Source organism: Mobula birostris, chromosome 6 (assembly GCF_030028105.1).
Source record: "Mobula birostris isolate sMobBir1 chromosome 6, sMobBir1.hap1, whole genome shotgun sequence".
Lineage (NCBI taxonomy): Eukaryota > Metazoa > Chordata > Chondrichthyes > Myliobatiformes > Myliobatidae > Mobula > Mobula birostris.
Window position 1 is genome coordinate 112,774,889 of NC_092375.1, and position 25,418 is coordinate 112,800,306.

General features: G+C 42.1%; 1 protein-coding gene across 3 annotated transcripts in view; it reads left to right on the forward strand.

The window, feature by feature from the left end:
* The window catches only part of pnkd (PNKD metallo-beta-lactamase domain containing), a 52,911-nt gene that overhangs the window by 19,901 nt on the left and 7,592 nt on the right, over positions 1-25,418 (forward strand). For 2 of the 3 annotated variants that reach the window (XM_072261025.1, XM_072261026.1), the window contains exons 3-8: positions 8,318-8,430; positions 9,535-9,593; positions 11,546-11,638; positions 15,805-15,968; positions 16,191-16,277; positions 25,192-25,307. In XM_072261025.1, the coding sequence (XP_072117126.1) occupies positions 8,318-8,430; positions 9,535-9,593; positions 11,546-11,638; positions 15,805-15,968; positions 16,191-16,277; positions 25,192-25,307 (632 nt within the window). The remainder of the gene's footprint in view (positions 1-8,317; positions 8,431-9,534; positions 9,594-11,545; positions 11,639-15,804; positions 15,969-16,190; positions 16,278-25,191; positions 25,308-25,418) is intronic. The other variant, XM_072261027.1, reaches the window with a different exon arrangement.

Sequence of the window (25,418 nt, forward strand, 5' to 3'; positions counted from 1 at the left end):
CTCTCGTTGATTTAAATTAAAGGTCTGTGTTGAGTGCAAGTGGATTAATTTTCCTGGCCACAAGATTAGCTTAATGTCTTAGATAGATAGATATACTTTATTAATCCCGAGGGAAATTTGGTTTCGTTACAGCTGCACCAACCAAGAATAGAGCGTAAATATAGCAAATAAATAGCGTAAATATAGCAATACAAAAAACCCCAACAATCAAACCACAAAATGCAAAACTATGCCAGATGGAAAATAAGTCTAGGACCAGTCTATTGGCTCAGGGTGTCTCACCCTCCACGGGAGGAGCTGCACGTTCGATGGCCATAGGCAGGAACGACCTCCCGTGCCGCCAAGTGTTGTATCACGGTGTAATGTGGCCGAAGTCCAACAGTAAAAAGTTCAATATCCAGTCTGCAAACACGTTCCTCGATCGTAATATACCCCGGACTGCACCGTCTGTTGTTAGCCAGATCAGTAAGCACCCCATTCCTTCACGCCGCTTACCGCTCTCGGTGCACTTCCAGGTCAGGCGGAACGGTATGACCCACTGAACTCCTCTTCTCCAAAAGTCTCTGTTGTCTCGATCCGGTCCTCTTTCCTCGGCTTTGTGATCCCCTTCTGTGTGTTTTCCTCCGGATTTCAGCAGAGGTGTCTGCCGCTCTGTTTGCTAAGCTGACCGGTCTTTGTTGGTCCGTGGAATACACAATGCGACCTTGCTTCTGTCCCGCGTGTCGGGATGTAACCATTTCCAGCGCTAAAGAAAACCCAAATAAAACTCTCTCTACCAGCATATTAGAGAGCGTGCAGCTTCGACGTGTTACCATGAGAAAAAAATACAAAAATAACGTAAATTAAAAAGTAAGAAGAAGAAAGTAAAAGAATAGATCGGAACGGCTGTACCAGGCTGCATGCATGACCGGCGCATGTGCACTAGGTGCACCTTGTGTATGGAATCATACTATTTTGAAATTGGCTGACATCTTTATAGGTTAAACAATGGTGAATGGGTTTTTAATTCCATTGTGAAGCGTTTGGGACATTCTGAAGCTATAACAGATAGAACACTACAGCACAGTGCCCTTTGGTGTTATACTGACCTTTTAACCTACTGGGTGGCTGGGTGTCGATCCATCTCTACCAAAGGAGATAGAAACATAGAAACATAAAAACATAGAAAAACCTACAACACAATACAGGCCCCCCTTTGGCCCATAATGCTGTGCCGAACATGTACGTACTTTAGAAATTACCTCAGGTTACCCATAGCCCTCTATTTTTCTAAGCTCCATGTACCGATCCAGGAGTCTCTTAAAAGACCCTATCGTATCCGCCTCCACCACCGTTGCCGGCAGCCCATTCCATGCACTCACCACTCTCTGTGTTTTGTTTTTAAAAAAAAAACAACAACTTACCTTTGACCTCTCCTCTATACCTACTTCCAAGCACCTTAAAACTGTGTCCTCTTGTGTAAGTCATTTCAGCCCTGGGTAAAAGCCTCTGACTATCCACACGATCAATCCCCCTCATCATCTTATACACCTGTATCAGGTCACCTCTCATCCTCCATTGCTCCAAGGAGAAAAGGCCAAACTCACCACAGAGATGGCACTGGGTTTATGGTGTAAGGTGCTTGCTCCTTCCCTCCACTAGCTTGGGCAAGGTGTAGCACCTGCTTGGCCCCATGATCAGGCCATGGGTCCAGGTGGGTGGGTGGGTGGTCATATGAGTAGCTGGTGCATATTGCAAGTCCTGCTTATGCGACCACTGACACCAGGCAGACAATCTCTGAAGGGTGTTGATACTGGCTGAGGTCACCTGTTTTGTAAAGACACTGCCCAGAAGAAGGCAATGGAAAACCATTTCTGTAGGAAAGTTTGCCAAGAACAGTCATGGTCAAAGACCATAGCACGTATTGATGATGATGAACCTACTCTAAGATCAAACTAAACTTTCTTTCCATTTTCCTATCCAACTGCCTATCTGAGTATCTTAAATGTCCCTCATGTACATAGCTCTACCACCACCCCTGGCAGGGTGTTTCACGCACCTACCACTCTGTTAAATGAATAAACAAACTTGCCTCTGACATCCTTCCACCTTATACTTCAATCACTTTAAAATTACCCCCCCCCCCCACCCGGTATTAGTTATTTCCACCATGGGGGAAAAAATCTTTGGCTATCCACTCTTATGTATGCCTCTTGAGTTGTACACCTCTATCAAGTCACCTCTCAGATTCTGCACAATTATGAGACATTTTCCCACCACCTGGCCTAGGTATGGTAGAGAGCTGCTATGAACATGGTGGGCATGCTATGTTGGCACTTGTGGACTACCCACAGCACATCTTTGGGTTATGTTGACTGATAAAACAAATGAAGCGTTTCATGTTCATGTGATAAGTAGGTCCCCAGAAAGCTGATGGTAGCTTCAACCAATTCTGTGCTTTAATGCACAACTGAAGTTGCAGTTAGTCCTGTCCTGCAGTTAGTCCCATTGCCAGTGTGGTCTTGTGGCTCAGTTTGTGAATGGGTGTCCCTGCTCACAGCGAGCAGTGTTTGAGCACCAGTTGGTAGGTCTTCGGAGTTGGGAACAAGTGAAACAATGTGAGTAAGTGGTGAAAATCAACACACAAAAAGATTGCAAATCCTGGAAATCTGAGGTTTAAAAACTCTGCAGTCAGTGAGCTTGTGTTTTGGTGGGGGGGGGGGGGAGGGAGAGAGAGAGTGAGTTAGTTTGTTTTAGGTCAGACTTTCAGTTATTTCCAATGGAAGTTCAAAGTAAATTTATTATCAAAGTAATAAATAATAAGGTCTTGTGAACAGGTCCTTCAGCCCACAATGCTGTGCTAAGCCAATTAAATTGGTAAACTGCCTGGAGATGCAGGCATTTAAAGGAAAATTAAGAAACTTAATACAATTTATGAAAATTACACAAATGAAGACTGACAAGCAACCAATGTGCAAAAGAAGACAAATTGTGTAAATAAATATGAGAACATGAGTTGTCCAGTCCTTGAAAGTGAATCTGTAGACTGTGAAATCAGTTCAGAGTTGAGATAAGTGAAGTTATCCATGCCAGTTCAGAAGCCTGATGGTGAGGGGTAATGACTCTTTCTCAGGCTCGTGATGTGGGACCTAAGGCTCCTGTGCTTCATTGCCCTTGTATGTTTACTCTTTTTCACTTGGAAATCATATAGCATACAATCAAGCCCTTCAGCCAACTCGTCCATTGTGACCAAGGTGCCCCATCCAAGCTAGTCCCATTTGCTAGCATTTGGCCCATAACCTTCTAAAACACTCCAGTCTGCAAGTTCCTGTAAGATTGTCTTTTAAAAGTTGTTATTGTACCTGCCTCAGCTATTTTGTCTGGTAGCTCATTCTACATACATACAACCTCTTTGTTTTTTTTAAAAGAAAATTGCTCTTTGAGCGCCTATTAAATCTCACCCCTCTCACCTAAATCCTATGTCCTCTGGTTCTAGGGAACATGACTGACTGTATTCACCCTTTCTATGTCCCTTGTGATTTTATGCTCTTCTACAAAATCACCCCTCCTATGCTCCAAGGAGTAAGTCTTAGCTTGTCCAACTCTCCCCATCAAGTCCTGGCAACATTCATGTAAATCCTGTCAGTACTCTAACAGTGCAGAGCTAGACCTTCTGTCTTTGTAGCCAAGGAGGATGAGAGTCCACTTGATGTAGATGTACAACATGATATGAAGCATAGATTGAGTGGATAACCAGAGACTATTTTTTCTCTCTCCATGGAGGAATGGCTAATATGAAAGGGTCATAATTTTAAGCTGGTGGGAGGAAAGTATAGAGGGGAATGTCAGAGGTAGACTTTTCGCACAGCGGTGAGTGCGTGGAATGCCTCCAGGGATGATGATAGAGGCAGATTCATATGAGACATCTAAGAGATTCTTAGATAGGGACATAGATGATATGAACATGAAGGGCCATGTGGGAGGGAAGAGATAGATTGATCTTGGAGTAGGTAAAAAGGTAGGCTCATCATCGTGGGCCAAAGGGCCTGCAGGGGCCTGTTATGTTCCATGTCAAGCTCTTTGCAACAATGTTCACAAAACAACACTTAAGAAGTGCTTAATTGCAAAGTACCCTGGGACCTTGTGAAAAGCTAATTAGTATCATTATTTTGTGTAAACACTTCTTCGTGCTGGCTGACACTTGACACTAGGAAAGTGAATGGTCATGCAATTTGGTAGAAGGAATAAAGGCGTCGACTATTTTCAAAATTGAGAAAATTCAGAAATTGGAGGTACAAAGAGGCTTTGGGAGTCCCAATACCAATACAGAAGTCCCTAAAGGTTAACTTGACGATTAGGAAGGTAAGTGCAATGATTCTATTCATTTTGAGAGGATTGGAACATAAAACCAAGGAAGTAATGTTGGGCTTTATAAGGCATTTAGAGTATTGTGAGCAGTTTTGGGCTCCATAGCTAAGGAAAAAATGTCCTGGCATTGTAGAAGGCCCAGAGGAGGTTCACAAGAATGATCTCTGTCATGAAAGTGTTAACGTAAGAGAAGCATTTGATGGTTCTGTGCTTGTACTCATTGGAGTTTAGAAGAATGGGGTGTGGGGGAGGGAGTGAGGAATCTTATTGAAACTTACCGAATATGGAAAGATCTAGAAAGAATGGATGTGCTGACGATGTCTCCTATAATAGAAGAGTTTAGGACCAGAGGGCATAGCCTCAGAATAGAAGGATGCCCCGTTAGGATAGATGAAGAGGAAGTTTTTTTGCCAGAGGGCTGTGAATCTGTGGAATTCATTGCTACAGATGGCTGTTGAGGCCAAGACATTGGATGCATTTAAAGCAGAGATTAATAGGTTCTTGATTAGAAAAGATATCAAAGGTTACAGAGAGAATGCAGGAGGATGGAGTTGAGAGGGATAATAAATCAGCCATGATGGAATGGTGGAGCAGACTTGATGGGCCAGATGGTATAATTCTTCTCTCATGTCTTATAGTCTTGTGCACACTTGTGTGTGAAGGGAGGGCTTAAGTCAGTAATCAAGACCAACTCTCCTTTGAGCAGCGAACTTGCATTCAAGGCTTCTCATGTGTGGTACCTACCCCAATTTAAGAGTAACCATCTGATTAGATTAAAAATAACTTCTAAATTAAGGCAAAAGTTAATTTACAGAATTAAATGAAATATTAGGGAGAAACGCCAGAAACCCATAGAGGTACACACAAGGACCGAAATTCAGACTAGACAGAGTCATGACAAAACATTAACACTGAAACTGTGGTGTAGACCAATTAAAACAAAGAGAAATAGCACTCAAAAACAATTCCCTTCTCTTAAGAAATAGTTAAAGCAAATGGCACTAGAAATCATGAAGCACAAATGACAGCCCAGGGTCTGGAGTTAAAATGTTGACATAGAAAGTGCACAAGCAATCCCTCCCCACTACTGACCACCTCTACAGGGGCCCTGCAACAAGAAAGTAGTGTCCATTATCAAGGACCCCCACTATCCAGGCCATACTTTCTTTTCTCTGCTGCCATTGGGAATGAGGTATAGGAGCCCTGGCTCCCACACCACCATGTTCAAGAACGGTTATTACCCCTCAACCATTAAGTTCTGATCTAGTGTGGATAGCTTCCGTCACCTCAACACTGAATGGACTTGAGAGCCTATGAACTCACTTTCAAGGACTCTACATCTCATGTTTTCAGTATAATATATTTATTTGCAATATTTGTTTCAATTTGCAATTTGGTTTTTGCACATTAGTTGCTCGTCAGTCTTTGTGTGTAGTTTTTCATTGATTCTATTGTATTTTTGTTCTACTGTGAATGCCTGCAAAAAAATCTTTGTATATGGTGACCGTAATAAATGATAAAATTTACTTTGTACATTATATGTCAGCATCATAACCTTGACAAGAAACAATTATTTTTTTTCTCATCCTGTTTTTCCTGAGAAGCTGATTCTGAGGCAGTGCGATGATGAATAGACCATTTTATTTCTAATGATGGAGACCTGCACAGTGAAAGACCTGGATTTCAATAGGATGATAGATTTAGGGTATGCAACAGGGACCCAGCTGCATTGACAGTGAAATCAATTACTCGGTCTCTAAATTTAGGTTAACTGGTGGGAGGATTTCAAGATGGGATGAGGAAGTAAATATCTTGCGCAACAAATAGTGGGGTCTGGAAATAGATGCCTAAAAGAGTGGTGAATGTGAAAACCCTTGCTTCATTTTGTAATTATGATCAGTATGATTATCAAGGTCATAAATACAGATAGTTGCTGGAGGTTGCCAGAGGAACGATGTTGTGTTTAGCGGTATGGTTGAATGACAGACAATAAACTTGGAAAAAGGCCAGCATTATTGTGAAGAATCTCACCAACTCTGCTAATGGACTGTTTGTCCTACTCCCATTAGGGACAAGGCAATGCAGCATCCATTCCAGGCCCACCAGCCTCAAAAGTAGTTACTTTTCCCAAGCCGTCAGGCTGACCAACACCGCTCACTAACACACCCTCTTACCCTCACCACTTTATCAGTTCCTGTCAGGGTCACCTTAAGTGCAGATACTCCTGTACCTTGAATCACTTTATGTACATTCGATTAGTCTATGTATATAAGCTTATCTTGTGTATATATGTATGTATATGTATATATCTCAACATTCATCAGTTACTTGCGCATTGTGTTTTAAAGAATTTTTTATGTATTTTTTTTCTCCATTGGATCTGGAGTAACAATCATTTTAACTTTTACACTTCTGTACTAAAGACTAGCAATAAACAACCTTGAATCTTGATGACACTGGGATGACACTTGATAAAGTGCTGGGTGAACAGAAAGAGCTATGAAGTGGAAATAATCAAAAAAAAACTTCCTTACTGGGAAACATTTGATGGATTAAATGTCCTCCTGTTGCAAATGCCACAGTGGTTCTTTGATATTTAAAAATTCTCAGTATTATAAGTTGACACACTTGTTCTCGAGTACTTAGACCATAGGAAATAGGGGTAGAATTAGACTGTAAGTTTTGGCTCATCAAGTCGCGTCCACCGTTCCATCATTAGCTGATTTATTATTCCCCTCAACCCCATTCTCTTGTCTTCTATACCTATATGACTTGACCTCTACTACCATCTTTGGCAATGAATTCCATAGATTCACCATCCTCTGACTAAAGAAATTCCTCCTTATCTCTGTTCTAAAGGGACATCTGTCTATTCTGAGGCTGTACCCTTTGGTCCTGGACTCCTCCATGAAAGAAAATGTCCTCTCCTCATCCACTCTATCATGACCTTTCAATATTCAGTAGGTTTCAATGAGAACCCCTCTCCCTACGTGACTCCCTTATCCATTCGTTCCCCCCATCCCTCCCCACTGATCTCCCTCCTGGCACTTATCCGTGTAAGCGGAGCAAGTGCTACACATGCCCTTACACTTCCTCCCTTACCACCATTCAGGGCCCCAGACAGTCCTTCCAGGTGAGGCAACACTTCACCTGTGAGTCGGCTGGGGTGATATACTGCGTCTGGTGCTCTCGATGTTGCCTTTTATATATTGGCGAGACCCGATGCAGACTGGGAGACCGCTTTGCTGAACACCTACGCTCTGTCCGCCAGAGAAAGCAGGATCTCCCAGTGGCCACACATTTTAATACCACATCCCATTCCCATTCTGACATGTCTATCCACGGCCTCCTCTACTGTAAAGGTGAAGCCACACTCAGGTTGGAGGAACAACACCTTATATTCCGTCTGGGTAGCCTCCAACCTGATGGCATGAACATCGACTTCTCTAACTTCCACTAGTGCCCCACCTCCCTCTCGTACCCCATCCGTTATTTATTTTTATACACACATTCTTTCTCTCACTCTCCTTTTTCTCCCTCTGTCCCTCTGACTATACCCCTTGCCCATTCTCTGGGTTCTCCCCCCCTTCTTTCTCCCTGAGCCTCCTGTCCCATGATCCTCTCATATCCCTTTTGCCAATCACCTGTCCAGCTCTTGGCTCCATCCCTCCCCCTCCTGTCTTCTATCATTTTGGATCTCCCCCTCCCCCTCCCACTTTCAAATCTCTTACTAACTCTTCCTTCAGTTAGTCCTGATGAAGGGTCTCGGCCTGAAACGCCAACTGTACCTCTTCCTAGAGATGCTGCCTGGCCTGCTGCATTCACCAGCAACTTTGATGTGTGTTGCTCTCATTCTTTAAACTTGTGTTTAGTTTTTGGGTGGAAAGGTTGCAAGGAGATGAGATGGTGTCTATTCAGTCCTTCATTATTTGTTCTCTTGTAACTTCATCCTTCCATCTTAAACTTTCAGGTGTGAAAATTCTTCCAGTCCCAGTACTATCAGACAACTACAGCTACCTGATTATAGATGTGGCTTCAAACCTTGCAGTAGCCATTGATCCTGCTGATCCAGAAATTATTCAGGTAAGCTCCTGTTTATATGGGTGTTCTCTTATTATAGTCTGCCCAAGAGATGAAGTGCCTTGTGATCCGGATGCAGAGTCTCAACCTGAAATGTTAACTCCATCCCTCACCTGCCAGCCCCATGGATGTTGCCAGACAAGCTGAGTTCTTTCAGCTTCTTGTTTGAAGCTTCAGGTTTCAGCATCTGCAGACACTTCAATAAAAACATAAGGTATAAGAGCAGAATTATGCCATTTGGCCCATTGAGTCTGCTGCACCATTTCAATGACAGCCCCCCTCATTCTCCTGAATTCTAGGGAGCACAGGCCCAGAGCCATTAGTTGGTCCCCATATAGTAACACTTTCATTCCCAGTATCAGTCTCGTGAACCTCCTCTGAATCCTCTCCAATGTCAGCACATCCTTTCTTAGATAAGAGGCCCAAAACTGTTCATAATATTCTGTGAGGCCTTACCAGTGCCTTATAAAGCCTCAGCATTACATTCTTGCTTTTATATTCTAATCCTCTTGAAATGAATGCTAACATTTGGCTTCCTCACCACTGACTCAACCTGCAAATAACCTTTAGGGAATCCTGCACAAGGACTCCCAAGTCCCTTTGCACATCGAAATTTTGAATTTTCTTTCCGTTTAGAGAATTGTCTATGCTTTTATTTCTTTTACCAAAATGCATGACCATACACTTCCTGATACTGTGTTCTATCTGTCACTTCTTTGCCCATTATCCTGATCTGTTTAAGTCCTACACTACCTGTCCCTTCACCTATCTTCGTATCATCTGCAAACTTGGCCACAAAGCCATCAATTCAGTCATCCAAATCATTGGTGTGACGTGACATAACTTGCAAAGATGGCGCACAAACAAAACATTTTCACTGTACTCAGTACTTGTGATGATAATAAATCAAAATCAATTAGCAAACTATACTGTCCCTGCCCAGGGAATGTTTGATGGATTGGTGGAAAGGAATTTTGCTCAAGCTGTCTTTTGTTGTACCTTCCTGAAATGCAAATGTTAACTTATTTAATGCTAATCTTGGGTGCGAAATGTGTTACATTCAGTCTGAAGTATCAGACATTTTTTTGGTTCATAAATGTTTTTCAGGCATGCCTTGAGGAAGAGGGTGCCACTTTAGAAGCGATTCTCACAACGCACAAGCATTGGTGAGTTGTAAGCTGTTTGTTCTTCTTTTAAACATAGAACAGTATAGGCCCTTCAGCCTGTGACATTTTGCTGACCTTTTAATCTACTTCAAGATCAATCAAACCCTTACCTCCTATTTAACCCTCCATTTTTCTATCATCCTATATAAGACTTAAATATCCCTAATGTATCTGCCTCTAACACCACCCTTGGCAGTATGTTCCATGCACTTTATAAATGTCTCCTTCTGACATCCCCTAACCCCTACATTCCTCTAATCACTTTAAGATTATGTCTCCATGTATTAGCCATTTCTGTCCTGGGAAAAGTCCCTGGCTCTCCACTTGATCAATGCCTCTTACTTTTTATACATCTTTACAAGTCATCTTTCATCCTCCTTTGCTCAAAGAGTAAAGCTGTAGCTTGCTCAACCTGTCCTTGTAAGACATGCTGTCCAATACAGGCAGCATCCTGGTAAATCTCCTCAGTACCTTCTAAAGCTTCTACATCATTCCGTTAATGAGGTGACCAAATCTGAACACAAGTGTAATTAATCAGTTTTATTGTGCCGTGGCATTATGTTCAGCCTTTTGAACTCAGTCCGCTGACTAATGAAGGCCAATACACCATATACCTTCTTAACCACCATGTCAATGAGCATGGCAACTTTGAGGGAGCCTATGGATGTGGATCCCTCTGCTTCTCCACACTGCTAAGGATCCTGCCATTAATCCTGTATTTCGCCTTCAAATTTGACCATACAAAGTCAAAGTGTTGAGTTTTAATTTTACTGATTCTCCCCCCCGCCCCCCCCATCCTGTGCTAAAGGCAACAAGTTACTGCTGGGCTGTTCAAACTATAGAAGGTGTGTTAGATGTGTCTGTGTTGATAAGAACATGCTAATATTTCCACTGAGAAGGAGTTGCTACATAATTATCAGTGCTTGCTTTATATTCATGAGACATAGGAGCAGGATTAAATATTGTGCACATTGAATCTGCTCAGCCATTCCATCAGCTAATTTGTTGTCCCTCTCAACTCCATTCTCTTGCTTCCTGCCCAGAACCTTTGACGTCCTTGCCCATCAATCTCCGCTTTCAATAATACTAAATGGCTTGGACTCCACAGCTGTCTGTGGCAATGTATCGCACAGATTTACCATCCTCTGGCTAAAGGAATTCCTCCTCATTTCTGTTCTAAAGGGGTGTTTTTTCTATTCTGAGGCTGTGCCTTATGGTCTTAGGCTCCCCCACCCACTACAGGAAACATCACCTCCACATCCACTCTATCTAAATCTTTCAATATTTGATAGGCTTCAATGAGTTTCCCCCTTGCTCCCCCCCCAGTCTAAACTCCAGCGAGTACAGGCCAGGGGCATCAAACACTCCTCATACATTAACCTTTTCATTCCTGGAGTCATTCTCGTGAACCTCCTGGACCCTTCCTCCACTCCCCATGTTAGCTGTGGGGCATAATTGTTGTATTCACTTCTAATTCAATGTATTTTGGGTAGTTAGTGCAGTTTTAGTTTTCAAATATATTGTGGATGAATACAAACCATTGCTGTGTGGTTAGATAAAGTAAATTAACATGAGTGAGAAATATTACACAGAACATAGAACACTACAGCACAGCGTAGGCTCTTTGGTCCATAATAATGTGCTGACTTTTTAACTTGCTTTATGTTCAATCTAACTGTCCCTCCCACATAGCCTTCCATTGTTCTTCCATCCCTGTGCTTATCAAAGAATCTCTTAAATGTCCCTAATATATTTACCTTTTCCAACTCCCCTGGCAGTGCTTTCCATGCATCCACCACTCTCTATACTAAAAAAGATAGCTCTCACATGCCCCACTACTTTACTCCAATCACCTTAAATTTATGCCCCCTCCTGTTGGCCATTTCCGCCCAGGGGAATTCTCTTTTAGTTACTTTTCTTTGTTTTTCCTTTTCTATTTTAATAATTTGCAGGGATCATAGTGGTGGAAATAAGGTACTGAAGAAAATCCACAAAACTTGCAGAATTTATGGTTCCTCCAGAGATAACATTCCTGCTCTAACAAAGTAAGTATCACACGAGACTGAGAATGGGAACTCTTGTGCAGTGCAGGGGAAGTTATTGTTGTTGGATTCTGTTGTTTCTTTTTATCCAAGATTCTTTCAGAAGGAAGGGGGCACAAAATTTGTTGCTTCACAATCATTTTATTTAAGCATTAATAGAGCAAAGACAGTTGAAAACAGTGAGAAAGATTTGTTAAGTAAAGGGGGATAGAAACAAAAATATGGCATTGCTGTGCACAGCTCTTTTATACTACAGAGGTGAGAAAAATTCGATTTAAATTTGCAGATAAGAGTCAGCTAATCAGAAAGCCACTATTCAAATAATGTGGTACCAAAAAAGCCTCCAGAGCTTTCCAGAATCATAAAAATGTAACCACTAGGGTACATACTGTAACTACTAAACACTAAACAGACGTTAATTGTTAAACTGCAAAGAAAATAACAATTAAACAGCCAGATAAAACGCTATATCGGTGTTGATTGAGATTCTTTTCAACGCTGTACTGAGCTGCACGTCCCATACCTCCCAACAATTGGGTTGATAGCTATTCTACATTACAACGTCTCTAGAACTAGCATCCTCTCTAGTTGGGCTTCTTAGGTAAGCTACAATGATGACAGGGCAGAACCTGCCCAGGTATGTTCTCTTCACAGCAGGCAGTGGGTCAGGCAGCAACTGTAGAAAAAGGATCTGAATTAATGTTTCAGAATCGGAAAGGAAAAATGAGTTGGTGTTAAGTTGCACGAATGTGGGGGAAGGTCAGATAGAACAAATGGGATATCTCTGAAAGACCGTAAGACATGGGAGCCAGATTAGGCCATTCGGCCGATTGAGTCTGCTCCATTACTCATCGTGGCTGATTTATTATCCCACTCAACTTCATTCTCCTGCCTTTTACCCATTGCCTTTGACGTCCTTACTAATCAAGAACTATAAACCTCTGCTTTAAATATACTCAATGTCTTGGCCTCCACAACTATCCTTGGCAATGAACTCCACTGATTCACCACCCTTTGGCTAAAGGAATTCTTTATCTCTGTTCAAAGAACATCCTTGTATTCTGAGACTATGCACTCTTATCCTACACTTCTCCTCTATAAGAAATATATACTGCCCAGGAAAGGAGTAGAGGCTACTTCATTAAATATATTTGAAACACACAGATAGATTTTTGCATAGTAGGGGAATTAAGGGTTAGGGAGAAAAAGCAGGTAGGTGGAGCTGAGTCCGTGGCCAGATCATCCATGACTTTATTGAATAGCGGAGCAAGAACTGGGCCAGATGGCTGACTCCTGCTCCTGTTTTTGTTTTAGTGGTGGAATCTGATAGGAGAGGACAGTGGAAATAAAGAAGAGGTGGTGGGGAGAATCATGTAGGTGATGGACAGATGGAAAGGCAATTCCTGCTTTACTCTCCCTCTCATTTGCCTATCACTGCCCCCTTGCCTGGTTCCATCTATCACCTGCCAGGTTTTACTGGCCCCTGCCTATCTTTTTATACTGGCTATCTCCCCTCTTTCCATTCCTGTTGAAGAGTCCTGACCCCAAAATATTGACTGTCCATTCCCCTCATGGATGCCTCCTGATCTGAGTTCCTTCAGCTTTTTGTGTGTTGCTTCAGACTTCCAGCATCTGCAGAACCTCTTGAGCCTCCTTTTATATAGCTTTAATGTATTCTAGCTCCTTTTGCCTATCTATATAGATCGGTGTTCTTCCAGATTTAATAAACTATTTTCAGTTCCATTTTAATGATGTATGTACTTGCCTCCCAGCCCCCACAAAAGTCTTGTTGGTCTTCCAATGTTTAATGGCTTTTTATCATTTAGTAAATACCATTTGGTAAATTTAGGTCCAAAGTGAGCAATGTCACATTTGCCAACACTTGAAATCCAATTGCCACAGATTTGCCTAATCATTTAATCTGTTCTTTGTAATTTATTGCTCCCATTTACATCGTTTATAGCCTCCTCTGTCCTTGTATTATCAGGAAACTTGGCTACATAGCTTCCTATCATAAGACAAAGGAGCAGAATTAGACTATTTGGTCTACCGAGTCTGTTCCACCATTCCATCACGGCTAATTTATTATCCCTCTCGACCCTATTTTCCTACCTTCTCCCCTTAAACTCTGACACCTTGACTAATCAAGTACCTATTAACCTTCGCTTTAAATTCACAGAATGACTTAACTGCCACAGCTGTCTATGGCAATGAATTCCACAGATTCACCATCCACTGGCTAAAAACATTCCTCCTTCCTGCTATAGGAAACATCTTCTCCATATCCACTCTATCTAAGTCTTTCAATGTTCTGTAATGTCCATTAGCATTTCCTCACTACTGCTCAGTTTAATTTAAAAAAAGGCTGTCAATTCCATAAACACAAGAGATTCTCCAGATTCTGAAAATCCAGAGGAACACCGCAAAATGCTGGAGGAACTCAGCAGTCAGGCAGCATCAATGGAGGGGAATAAACAATCATTTCTAGCCGAGACCCTTCATCAGGACTGGGAAAAAAGGGGGACAGAAGCTAGGATAAGGAGTTGTGGGAAGGAGGAGGAGTACAGGCTGGCAGGTGATGGTTGAGACCATGTGAGGAGGAAGGTGGGTAGGCAATGGATGGGGAATGAAGTATGAAGCTGGGACATGTTAAGTGGAAGAGGTAAAGGCCAGAAGAAGAAGAGATCTGTTCGGAAAGGACAGTGGACCATGGGGGAAAGGGAAGGAGGAAGGGCATCAAAGAGGTGGCAGGCTGGTGAAGAGAAGAGAAAAGGTAAGAGTGGGAGCCAGAATGTGGAATGGAGGAAGAGAGAACAGGGAGGAGGAGTAATTACTAGAATTTAGAGAAATCGATGTTCATGCCATCAGGTTGGGGGCTACCTAGACACATTATGAGGTGTTGCTCCCTCAACTTGAGTTTGGCTTCATTGTAGCAATAAAGGAGTCCGTGCACAGACTTTGAGGAACCTCTTTGTTTATGTATAGTTATTCCTGTAAATTCCTGCATTGAAATGAATGTCAAGATAACATAAGATAACAAATGATAACATCTACTAACTTTGATAATTTTACTTTGGCTGAGTTTAAAAAGGAGACTGATAGATTCTTGATTAGTCAGGGCATTAAAGGTTACAGGGTGAAGGCAGGAGAATAGGGTTGAGAGGGATAATAAATTGGCCAAAATGTGGGCCAAATGACCTATTTCTGCTCCTACACTGGAGATGTTTCAGTTGGAACATACAAGAATAAACACGTACAAGGTGCACAAACGACTCAGTAGATCGAGCAGCTTCTATGGAGGACAATGCTTAGCTGATGTTTCAGGTCAAAATCCTTCATCTAATGCAGTGTTAATTGAGCCCCAGCTTGGGCAACATTTTTTGAGAGAGTTTCCATATTCTACCTGCTCTGATGAAGGGATTTTGACGTGAAACTTTAACTGCCTGACTTGCTGTGTATTTCTAGCACTTCTGTTTATATTTCAGATGTTTAAATCATAGAACACTGCAGCTCAGGGCAGGCCCTTTGGCCCACAATGTTGTGCTAACCTTTTAACCTACTCTTAAGATCAATCTAATTCTTCCCTCCCACGTAGCTCTCCATTTTCCTATTGTCCAAGTGCCTATCTAAAAGGTTCTGAAGTACCTCTAATATACCAACTTCTACCACCATCCCGGTTGTGTGTTTAACAGACTCACCTCTCTGTTTCTGATAAAATATGACAACTTGCCTCTGACAAGTCCCTTATACTTTCATCCCATCACCTTAAAATTATGTCCCTTGTGTTAACCATTTCCACCCTGGGAAAGTGTTTTCTACAGTTCTTTGGAGTTGTCTCTCATCCTCCTCTGTTCCACAGAGAAAAGTCCCAGCTCACTTAACCTATGCTCATAAGACATGCTTTCTAATCCAGGCAGCATCCTCTGCATTCTCTCTAAAGCTTCCACATCCTTCTTTCCTATAATGAGGTGATCAGAAGTGTTATGTTTGTATCCCCCTGAACAGCTTGAATTTGAAGCTCAAAACATCCTGTTACGGATCCTTGCCTCTCTCCCCAATTCATATTGACACAATTAGGGAGTATTTTCCTGCTGATGGTAATGCTAAGAGTGTAAATAGAGTGCCGTGGTCTGTTAATGCTTGATACATTTCTTCCTCTTGCTCCTCAGCCCCATTCTGGACAAGCAGACAATAGAGGTGGGTAATTTGCGGTTTCAAGCTCTCTTCACACCGGGACACACAGTGGGTCATATGATCTACGTCCTGGATGGGGAACCTCACAACAGTCCCAATTGCCTCTTCTCTGGAGACCTGGTGTTCCTGTCCGGATGTGGTAAGTACCTTCCAAGAGATGCTGTTCCTGTAGTTAATATTTAGTAATATCTAATAAAGAGTAGCATGATAGTATAATGGTTAGCACAACGCGTTACAATGCCAGTGCTTGGCATCAGCCTTGTATGAAGGGAGTTCATGCTTACCAATGAGACCTGACTAGGTGTTTGTACATGTACCACATGACTACTGATGACTTATTTTTGTGTCGTTCTTTTTTTAGGTCGAATTTTTGAAGGGAGCTCCTCGCTGATGCTATCATCACTCGATGTTGTAAGCTCCCTAGGGGATGAGACATTGCTGTGGCCAGGTAAAGGGAATCAAAAGTGTGAGCATGTTCCTGAATGAACTGTGGGGATTTTCTGAGGTTCTTTTCTTTCTTTCTGTTTACCCATTGCCAACTGGTCATGAGTTTGAACAGCTCAGCTTCACTGACATTTTAAATTTCGGGTCATATAATACAGTGATAATAGCCTAGTTTGGATTCTAGTTGTGTGGTGGAAGATTCAAATTTGGATTAGTTTATTGTCATTTACACCACAGTGCAATGAAATTCCTAGCTGGGGTGAAGTTTCCAGAGTAGACCATGTACTCTGGTAATAATAATGTGACGATGCATATAAAACTGCAGGATGGTGCAGGTCAAAATACTAAGGTGATAATGGAATGACTGAGAGAGGTCGTGTTAGGAGTCTGAGATAGTGGCAGCACAAGGAAAGAGGTGATCGGTTCAGAAGTCTGATGTCAGTGACCATGAGCTGTAGAAGCAGAATTAGGCCATTCGTCTCATTGAGTGACAGCTGAGTTTTGTTTTCCAGTGTTGGACTGAAAGGCCCGAGTCCAGATAAAGGATCTTGGCCTGAAACATCAATTCTTTATTCCCCTCCATAGATGCTGCCTGACCTGCTGAGTGCTTGCAGTATTTTGTGTGTGTTAGCCTGGATTTCTAGCATCTGCAGAATCTCTAGTGTTTGTACTTTGTTTAGGTACAGGTTTCCCCCGCCATCCAAAGGTAGAGCGTTCCTGTGAAACGGTTCGTAAGCCGCAATGTCGTAAAGCGAAGAAGCAATTACCATTTATTTATATGGGAAAATTTTGTGAGTGTTCGCAGACCCAAAAATAACCTACCAAATCATGCCAAATAACACATAAAACCTAAAATAACAGTAACATATAGTAAAAGCAGGAATGATATGATAAATACACAGCCTATATAAAGTAGAAATACTTCTCTACAATGATTGCCTGCACAGATCTCCGTAGCGAAAGTCTCACACAAGCGCTCTCGGCAGAAAACCTCACGCAAGTGCTGTTGGCATAAATGCGCTGTCCAGTAACCTTTAAACTATGAAGCTGCCAAATCTACCAAATAACACGTAAAAATACACAGCCTATGTAAAGTAGAAATAATGTATGTACAGTGTAGTATCACTTACTGGAATTGGGAAAACAGCACCGAGCACACTGGTGATGGTGTGTTAGACTGAGTCGTCGCAGGCTGGGTGGTGCAGTGGCCCCCACCCTCCGGGCTGCCAACCCGATACATTGCCGCGAAGAACGCAGTAGTAGCCAGGAGGCACACAGCACATCGTTAAGAAAAAAGCCGAAATAAACATGCTAATTAATTAGGTGCCGCCGACACGTAATTGTCGGCCCAGATCAGAGCAATGCAATCAGAAATCGGCACTGATCTGGACCGACAATTACTTGCCAGGCGGCACCTAATTAATTAGCATGTTTATTTCGGCTTTTTTCTTAAAGATGTGCTGTGTTCCTCCCGGCTACTGCTATGTTCTTCACGAATCAGTACAGTATCTGTCCGGGGCCCGGGTGTTGGGGTGGTGGGACACGGGGGTGTCATCTCATCGTCGATCAGGGCAGGCAGCTCATCTTCTCCTATGACTGCCCGCCTCGATGTCGAAGGTCGAGGTTCGTCGTCTGCTGTGGCTGATGTGGAAGGCTTGCTTGACTGCTGAGCCTTGCGCATTTTTCTATCATATAGTTGTTTGTAAGCACTCAAACCAACCTGCAGATATCCCCTAAACCTATGTACCCTTTCAAGATTAAAGTGGTATTTCATCATTGCAGCGAAAATCTCACGCAGTTGCTTCACTTTCTGCATTCAGTTTTGATTGTTATCCTTTCCTCTTCATCTATCAGTTCTTGGTCATGGGATGCCAAAATCTCTTCAACATCATCTTCGTCAGCTTCCACAAGCCAAACTCACTTTGTCCTTGCTTCGTTCACCACGATCGAAACGCTTAATTATGTCTAGTTTTACGCTAAGTGTAACACCCTTACGAGCTCTTTCAGGTTTTTCCAACACCTTAGAACCCATCTTGCTAACGGCTGCTCAATGCAACGTGTTTCAGCAATGCCGTTCGGAATCCGGGGCAGAGCAGCTGCTCGGGGCGCACGCTGCCTTTTATCGTGCGCTGCCTTTCTTCGTAACAGTGAAAACACCTTCTGAAAGCGAAAACGGTACTAATGTAGGTCTTTTGTAACAGTGAGGTTTCGTAAAGCGAAGTTTCGAAAAGCGGGGGACACCTGTACTGTGTTACTCAACTTATTTCAAGTGGGGGAGAAGCTGTTCTTAAATCTTGGAGTTCAGAGAAGGGTAACATGCCCTTACAAGACGTGTCAATAGAGTAAAATGTTCCAATCCACTGCAGAGGAGGGACTGAACCATTCAGCTTGACAACTAGGGAACCAAGTGCGACACAATTTTGGGAATATACTTACTGCAACTTGTAAATATGCTCAGTGGCAACTTTATTACTTACACCTGCTTACTTCATTAATGTAATATCTAATCAGCTAATCATGTGACAGCAACTCAAGGCATAAAAGCCTGCAGATATGGTCAAGCTGTTCAGTTGTTGTTCAGACCAAATACCAGAATAGGGAAGAAATGTGATGTAAGTGACTTTGACTATGGAATGATTGTTGGTCCCAGTTGGGGTATTTGAGTATCTCAGAAACTGCTGATCTCCTAGGATTTTCACACACAACAGTCACTAGATTTTACAGAGAATACTGTAGTGTGGAAAAACAAGAAAGCATCCAGTGAGCAGCAGCTCTGTTGGTGAAAATGCTGGTTAATAAGAGGGGTTAGAGGAGAATGGCCAGACCAGTTCAAGCTAACAGGAAGGCAAGTGTAACTCAAATAATGACATGTTAAAACAGTGATGTGCAGAAGAGCATCTCTGAATGTATCATAAGTCAAACCTTGAAGTGGATGGTGTATAGCAGCAGAAGAGCCTGTACATACAGACAGTGACCATTTTATTAGGTATAAGAGGTACATCCTCAACAATGTCCTGGATTAAAACGGTCTGTTAATGAACACCAAAATAAAAACAGAGAATGTTGGTAACAGCTTGCACTTTAGGTGAATGCTATGGATGTGAAGTTACCTAAAGATGGGACCAGAAAATGTGAACTTATATTTTCTAAAGGGCATTAGTGAACTGGATATTTAAGCATCTGAAGCATTTCACAACCTGACCTGTTAAGTTTTTTACTGCACTTGTAGTCATTTATCATTTCAAAATCTCTTTTTTAGTTTTCCATTTACAGTTAATGGGATTACAAAGCAATAGGACATGTTCAGAGGTCCTTCACTCTAACGTCCATAGTGAAGACTGTGCTTACCCAGCTAATTGCAAATTCCTGCATTTGGCCCCTATTCCTCCACGTTCCATGTACCCGTCCAAGTACTTCTTGAATGAAACTAATGTACCTGCCTCAGTTACTTCCTCTGGCACCTCACCAACCTCTACGTGAGAAAGTTGCCCCTCAGGTCCCTTTTAAATCTTTTCCCTCTCACACTAAATCCATGCCCCAGGCTTGGACTTTACTATCTGGAGAAAAGTTCACAGTTAATGGATACTACCAGGCCTGCTGACAGTTTGAAGCACTTTGCGGTTCCGCTTCTGATTTCCTACATCTACAGTTTTTCAATCTTGTTTTTAATTTATTCACAGATCTGAACATTCCTTGGCAAATTTAGCATCTATTGCCCATTACATGTCCCAAGTGACTTGGGGGGTCCTTTTTAGATTCAAACTACATTCCTAAGACAACTTGTATAAATCATATAGGATAAAGATGGGAAATTGTGTTCCTTCATGGACATTGGTAAAGCCAATGGTTTTCACCATCCCACTGGCTTAATTCTCACCTTTACTGACATCTTTATTTTGGCTTATTAAATTCTTCATTTTACTGTGGTAGGATTTGGACTTTGTAGCCTGTTACTGGTCCAGGGACATAGACAGGAGATCAATATACCAAATTAAATTTAACCTCATAAAGAGCCAACTTTAGAACTCAGAGTCTTGGTTATTTTCATATGCACAGGTACATGTATGCAAATGTGCAATGAAAGACACATTTGCTGCAGCATAACAGACAAATAGCATCAGATAAGCAGCATTCAAAAAAAATACATTAAACACAATTGGACACAATTTTTAAAGATTAGCTTTATTTGTCACACGTACATCAAAACATGCAGTGAAATGTGTCACTCTGCATCAAATTTGCAAGGATTGTGCTGGGCAGCTCACAGGTGTTACCACACTTCCAGTGCCAACTTAGCATGCCTACAACTCACTAACCCTAACTCTGTCTTTGGAATGTGGACAGAACCCAGAGCACTTGGAGGAAACCCATGCTGTCATGCAGAGAACGTAGAAACTCCTTACATACAGTGACAAGAATTGGGCCTTGATCTTACAGCCTATGCTGTAAATCATTACACTAACCACTGTGGTGGGTTTTTTTTTTAAACAAGAAAGAAACAATTAGAACATGGAACGTAGAACAGAACAATTAGAGCAGAGGAGCAGATCGTTCAGCCCACAATGTCAATGCTGAGATTGAGCCAAATTACATTAATCCCTTCTGCCTGCATGTAATCCATGTCCGTCTATTCACTGCATGTTCATTCTAAAAAGCCTCTTGAACACCTCTCTCAACTTCCATTGCAGCCCCTGGCAGCCTTTTCCAAGAATCTACCAGTGAACTTTCTACCCTTGCTCATTCAACTCATTAAACCCACCCCCAGACTCCCCAGTATCAAAAAATATTAAGACATTTTCCTTTATTTGTCTCCATGAACTCAAAAATTCTATCCTTTGCTTAAAATTGAGGAAATTGTCACAAAGGATCCCCTTTACCTTTTCAGTTTTGCTGGAATAAATTGGTCCTTGTGCTGAGGTTTGGTAGGTACCTTGTTGGCATTTTTCCCCCTAGGAAATATTCTTAGGATCATCAGCTTATTTCAGTGAAAAGACTTGATTTCCTGAGATCACAAGAATGATGCCATCTGTAGCTCAGCTCCTGGTAGGGTCTCTCATGGCAGTAGGGTCAAGGGGGATTTTCCAAACAGAGTGAAGTAACCAAGGCCTCAATGGTGGGGCTGGTGGAAGTGATGGCACATCAAAATGGCATTGAAGGAGGAGGAAGGTTGCAGCAGAGAAGGGTCAGTCCCCAGCCATTTTGCATTCCAGGCCACTGGTCCCTGCCCCTGATCTGTCAAGGACCATGCTTTGGCTGCCCATGCATCAACCTTCCCATGTTAAACAATTATGGACTGATGTTCTCTATTAAGAGAATCCACCCTAAATATATGGATCCTAGATTGGTCTTTGCAGCTGGTAGACAGCAACGTTCCCTCTAAGGTGTGAGCATGCACATCTTTTGCTATTAGCACACAAAGAAATTTAAACTGCACACAGAAGGTTGTCACCCTCTACCTTGTTGGCATGTTAAGTATTTTTCATGATTATACACAATCACTTTTCCTTTTCCAGTTTCTGATTCAGTGTTTTCAACATGGAGTTTGAGATGATTTGTCTGCAGATTTTAGAACTTGCTTATTTATACTGTTTTTATTGAAGAAATTATTGATTCACTATGCTGAATTCCAAAGAAGTAAAGGGTGTGAAGCGCAGAAGAACTGCTAGTTCATTTAAAGATTATTATCCTTAGAATAGCTTCAGGTTTACTTCCACTTAAATTCAGTGCGTACATGTTGATGTAACTGGGCAAAATATTGCACAGCACAAGATTTATGCACACTGGTCATTACAAATTAGAGGGAGCATTGGTGGATAACATCATACCTGACTCACAGAGTAATCACAGTGCTACAGTGGCATGCAAAAGTTTGGGCACCCCGGTCAAAATTTCTGTTACTGTGAATAGTTAAGTGAGTAGAAGATGAACTGATCTCCAAGAGTCATAAAGTTAAAGATGAAATATTCTTTTCAACATTTTAAGCAAGATTAGTGTATTATTTTTGTTTTGTACAATTTTAGAGTGGGGGTAAAAAAGGAGAGGAGCACCATGCAAAAGTTTGGGCACCCCAAGAGATTTGAACTCTCAGATAACTTTTACCAAGGTCTCAGACCTTAAATAGCTTGTTAGAGCTATGGCTTGTTCACAGTCATCGTTAGGAAAGGCCAGTTGCTGCAAATTTCAAAGCTTTATAAATACCCTAACTCCTCAAAACTTGTCCCAACAATCAGCAGCCATGGGCTCCTCTAAGCAGCTGCCTAGCACTCTGAAAATTAAAATATATGATGCGCACAAAGCAGGAGAAGGCTATAAGAAGATAGCAAAGCGTTTTCAGGTAGCCGTTTCCTCAGTTCGTAATGTAATTAAGAAATGGCAGTTAACAGGAACGGTGGAGGTCAAGTTAATGCCTGGAAGACCAAGTGAACCTTCCGAGAGAACTGCTTGTAGAATTGCTAGAAAGGCAAATCAAAAACCCCCGTTTGACTGCAAAAGACCTTCAGGAAGATTTATCAGACTCTGGAGTGGTGGTGCACTGTTCTACTGTGCAGCGACACCTGCACAAATATGACCTTCATGGAAGGGTCATCAGAAAAAAACCTTTCCTGCATCTTCACCACAAAATTCAGCATCAGAAGTTTGCAAAGGAACATCTAAACAAGCCTGATGCATTTTGGAACCAAGTCCTGTGGACTGATGAAGTTAAAATAAAACTTTTTGGCCGCAATGAGCAAAGGTATGTTTGGAGAAAAAAGGGTGCAAAATTTCATGAAAAGAACACCTCTCCAACTGTTAGACACGGAGATGGATTGATCATGCTTTGGGCTTGTGTTGCAGCCAGTGGCACGGGGAACATTTCAGTGTTGGAGGGAAGAATGAATTCAATTAAATACCAGCAAATTCTGGAAGCAAACATCACACAGTCTGTTTTTTAAAAAAAAGAAAGCTGAAATTGAAAAGAGGATGGCTTCTACAACAGGATAATGATCCTAAACACACCTCAAAATCCACAGTAGACTACCTCAAGAGGCGCAAGCTGAAGGTTTTGCCATGGTCCTCAGTCCCCCTGACCTAAACATCATCGAAAATCTGTGGATAGACCTCAGAAGAGCAGTCTATGCAAGATGGCCCAAGAATCTCACAGAACAAGGAAGAATGGGTGAAAATCCCCCAAACAAGAATTGAAAGACTCTTAGCTGGCTACAGAAAGCGTTTACAAGCTGTGATATTTACCAGTGGGGGTGTTACTAAGTACTGACCATACAGGGTGCCCAGACGTTTGCTTCGGGCCCTTTTCCTTTTTTGTTATTTTGAAACTGTAAAAGATGGAAATTAAAAAAGTAATCTTGCTTAAAATATTAAAGAAATGTGTCACCTTTAACTTTATGCCATTTGGAAATCAGTTCCTCTTTTACCCACTTAGCTATTCACAGTAATAGAAATTTTCACCAGGGGTGCCCAGACTTTTGCATACCACTGTATATTATTTCACTTACTCATTGTTAGATCCAGTGAAGTCCACCTGTACAACTGCCCACATGCTGGAAAGTGAGTTCAAGCCTTTCACTGTGGCATCGTAGCTCAGCCAGCCACAATCAGATTTCTGCTTCTGTTTTCAGGCATACTGACTAGAATACTGGTGGTTAAACCAAACTGGGAACATGGGCTCTTTATCTAGAAAGGATGCATTGGCATTGTAGAGATCCAAAGGAGGTCTACAAGAATGATCCGAGGAATGAAGGGATTAACGTGTGAGAAGCATTTGATGGCTTTGTGGCTGTACTCACAAGAGTTTAGAAGAATGAGGGGTGGGGAATCTCATTGAAACTTATTGAATATTGAAAGGACTAGACAGTGGATGTGGAGAAGATGCTTCTAATGAGTCTAGGACCAGACGGCAGACTCAAAATACAAGGATATCCCTTTAGAACAGAGATGAGGAGGAATTTATTTAGCTAGAGGGTAGTGAATCTATGGAATTCATTGCCACAGATGGCTGTGGAGGCCATATCATTGGGTATATTTAAGGCAGAGGTTGATAGGTTCTTGGTAAGAGGTCAAAGATATTGGGGAGATGGCAGGAGAATGGGGTTGAGAGAGAAAATAAATCAGCCATGGTCTAATGGTGGTGCAGACTTAATGGGCCAAATGGTCTAATTCTGCTCCCACATCTTGTGGTCTTATGGTGTTTTTTATTGATTGCTAACTTAAGGAAGGAAGTAATTATTTGTCCTAGTTTAGAGACATTTCAACCTTCCATCTAATCAAAACAGCCCTCTGATTTATACAACACACATAAAAGTTGCTGGTGAACGCAGCAGGCCAGGCAGCATCTCTAGGAAGAGGTACAGTCGACGTTTCAGGCCGAGACCCTTCGTCAGGACTAACTGAAAGAAGAGATTTGAAAGATTTGATTTATACCTTGTATTCTGTCTGTATAGCCTCCAACCTGATAGCATGGACATTGATTTCTTTAACTTCCAGTATTTTTCCCCCCCTCCCTTGCCTCTTCAATTACCCATTCTAACTCTCCCCTCTTCTCTTCTCATCTCCTCAGCTGCCTATCACCCCGATGCCCATCCTCCTTCTCTTTCTCTCATGGTCTACTCTCCTCTATCAGATTCCTCCTTCAGTTCTTTACCTTTACTATCTATCACCTCCTAGCTTGTACTCCTTTCCCTCCCCCCAGCTTCTTATTTTGACTTCTTTCCCCCTTCCTTTCCAGTCCTGATGAAGGATCTCGGCCTGAAACGTTGGCTGTTTATTCTCCTGCGTTGATGCTGGCTGCCCTGCTGAGTTACTCCAACATTTTGCGTGTGTCACTCTGGATTTCCAGTATCTGCAGAATCTTCTGTGTTTATTGTTGTGTTGTGTTCTTGAGGTGTTGTTTGACATTCATACTGTGTGTGATCTTTCTCCAGGTCACGAATATGCACAGGATAACCTGATGTTTGCAGCTTCTGTTGAGCCGAACAACCCTGCTATCTTCACGAAGCTTGAGTGGGTTCTGCGGCAGAGGCATCAGAATCACTGTACTGTGAGTACGAGTCTCCCTCTGTCGATAGTCTCCTCCTTTATGTCTGGACATGATCACTCCATGCCTTTCTGGAAGGCCGGTACAGAATCCACGTTTGACGTGTGGATTGTG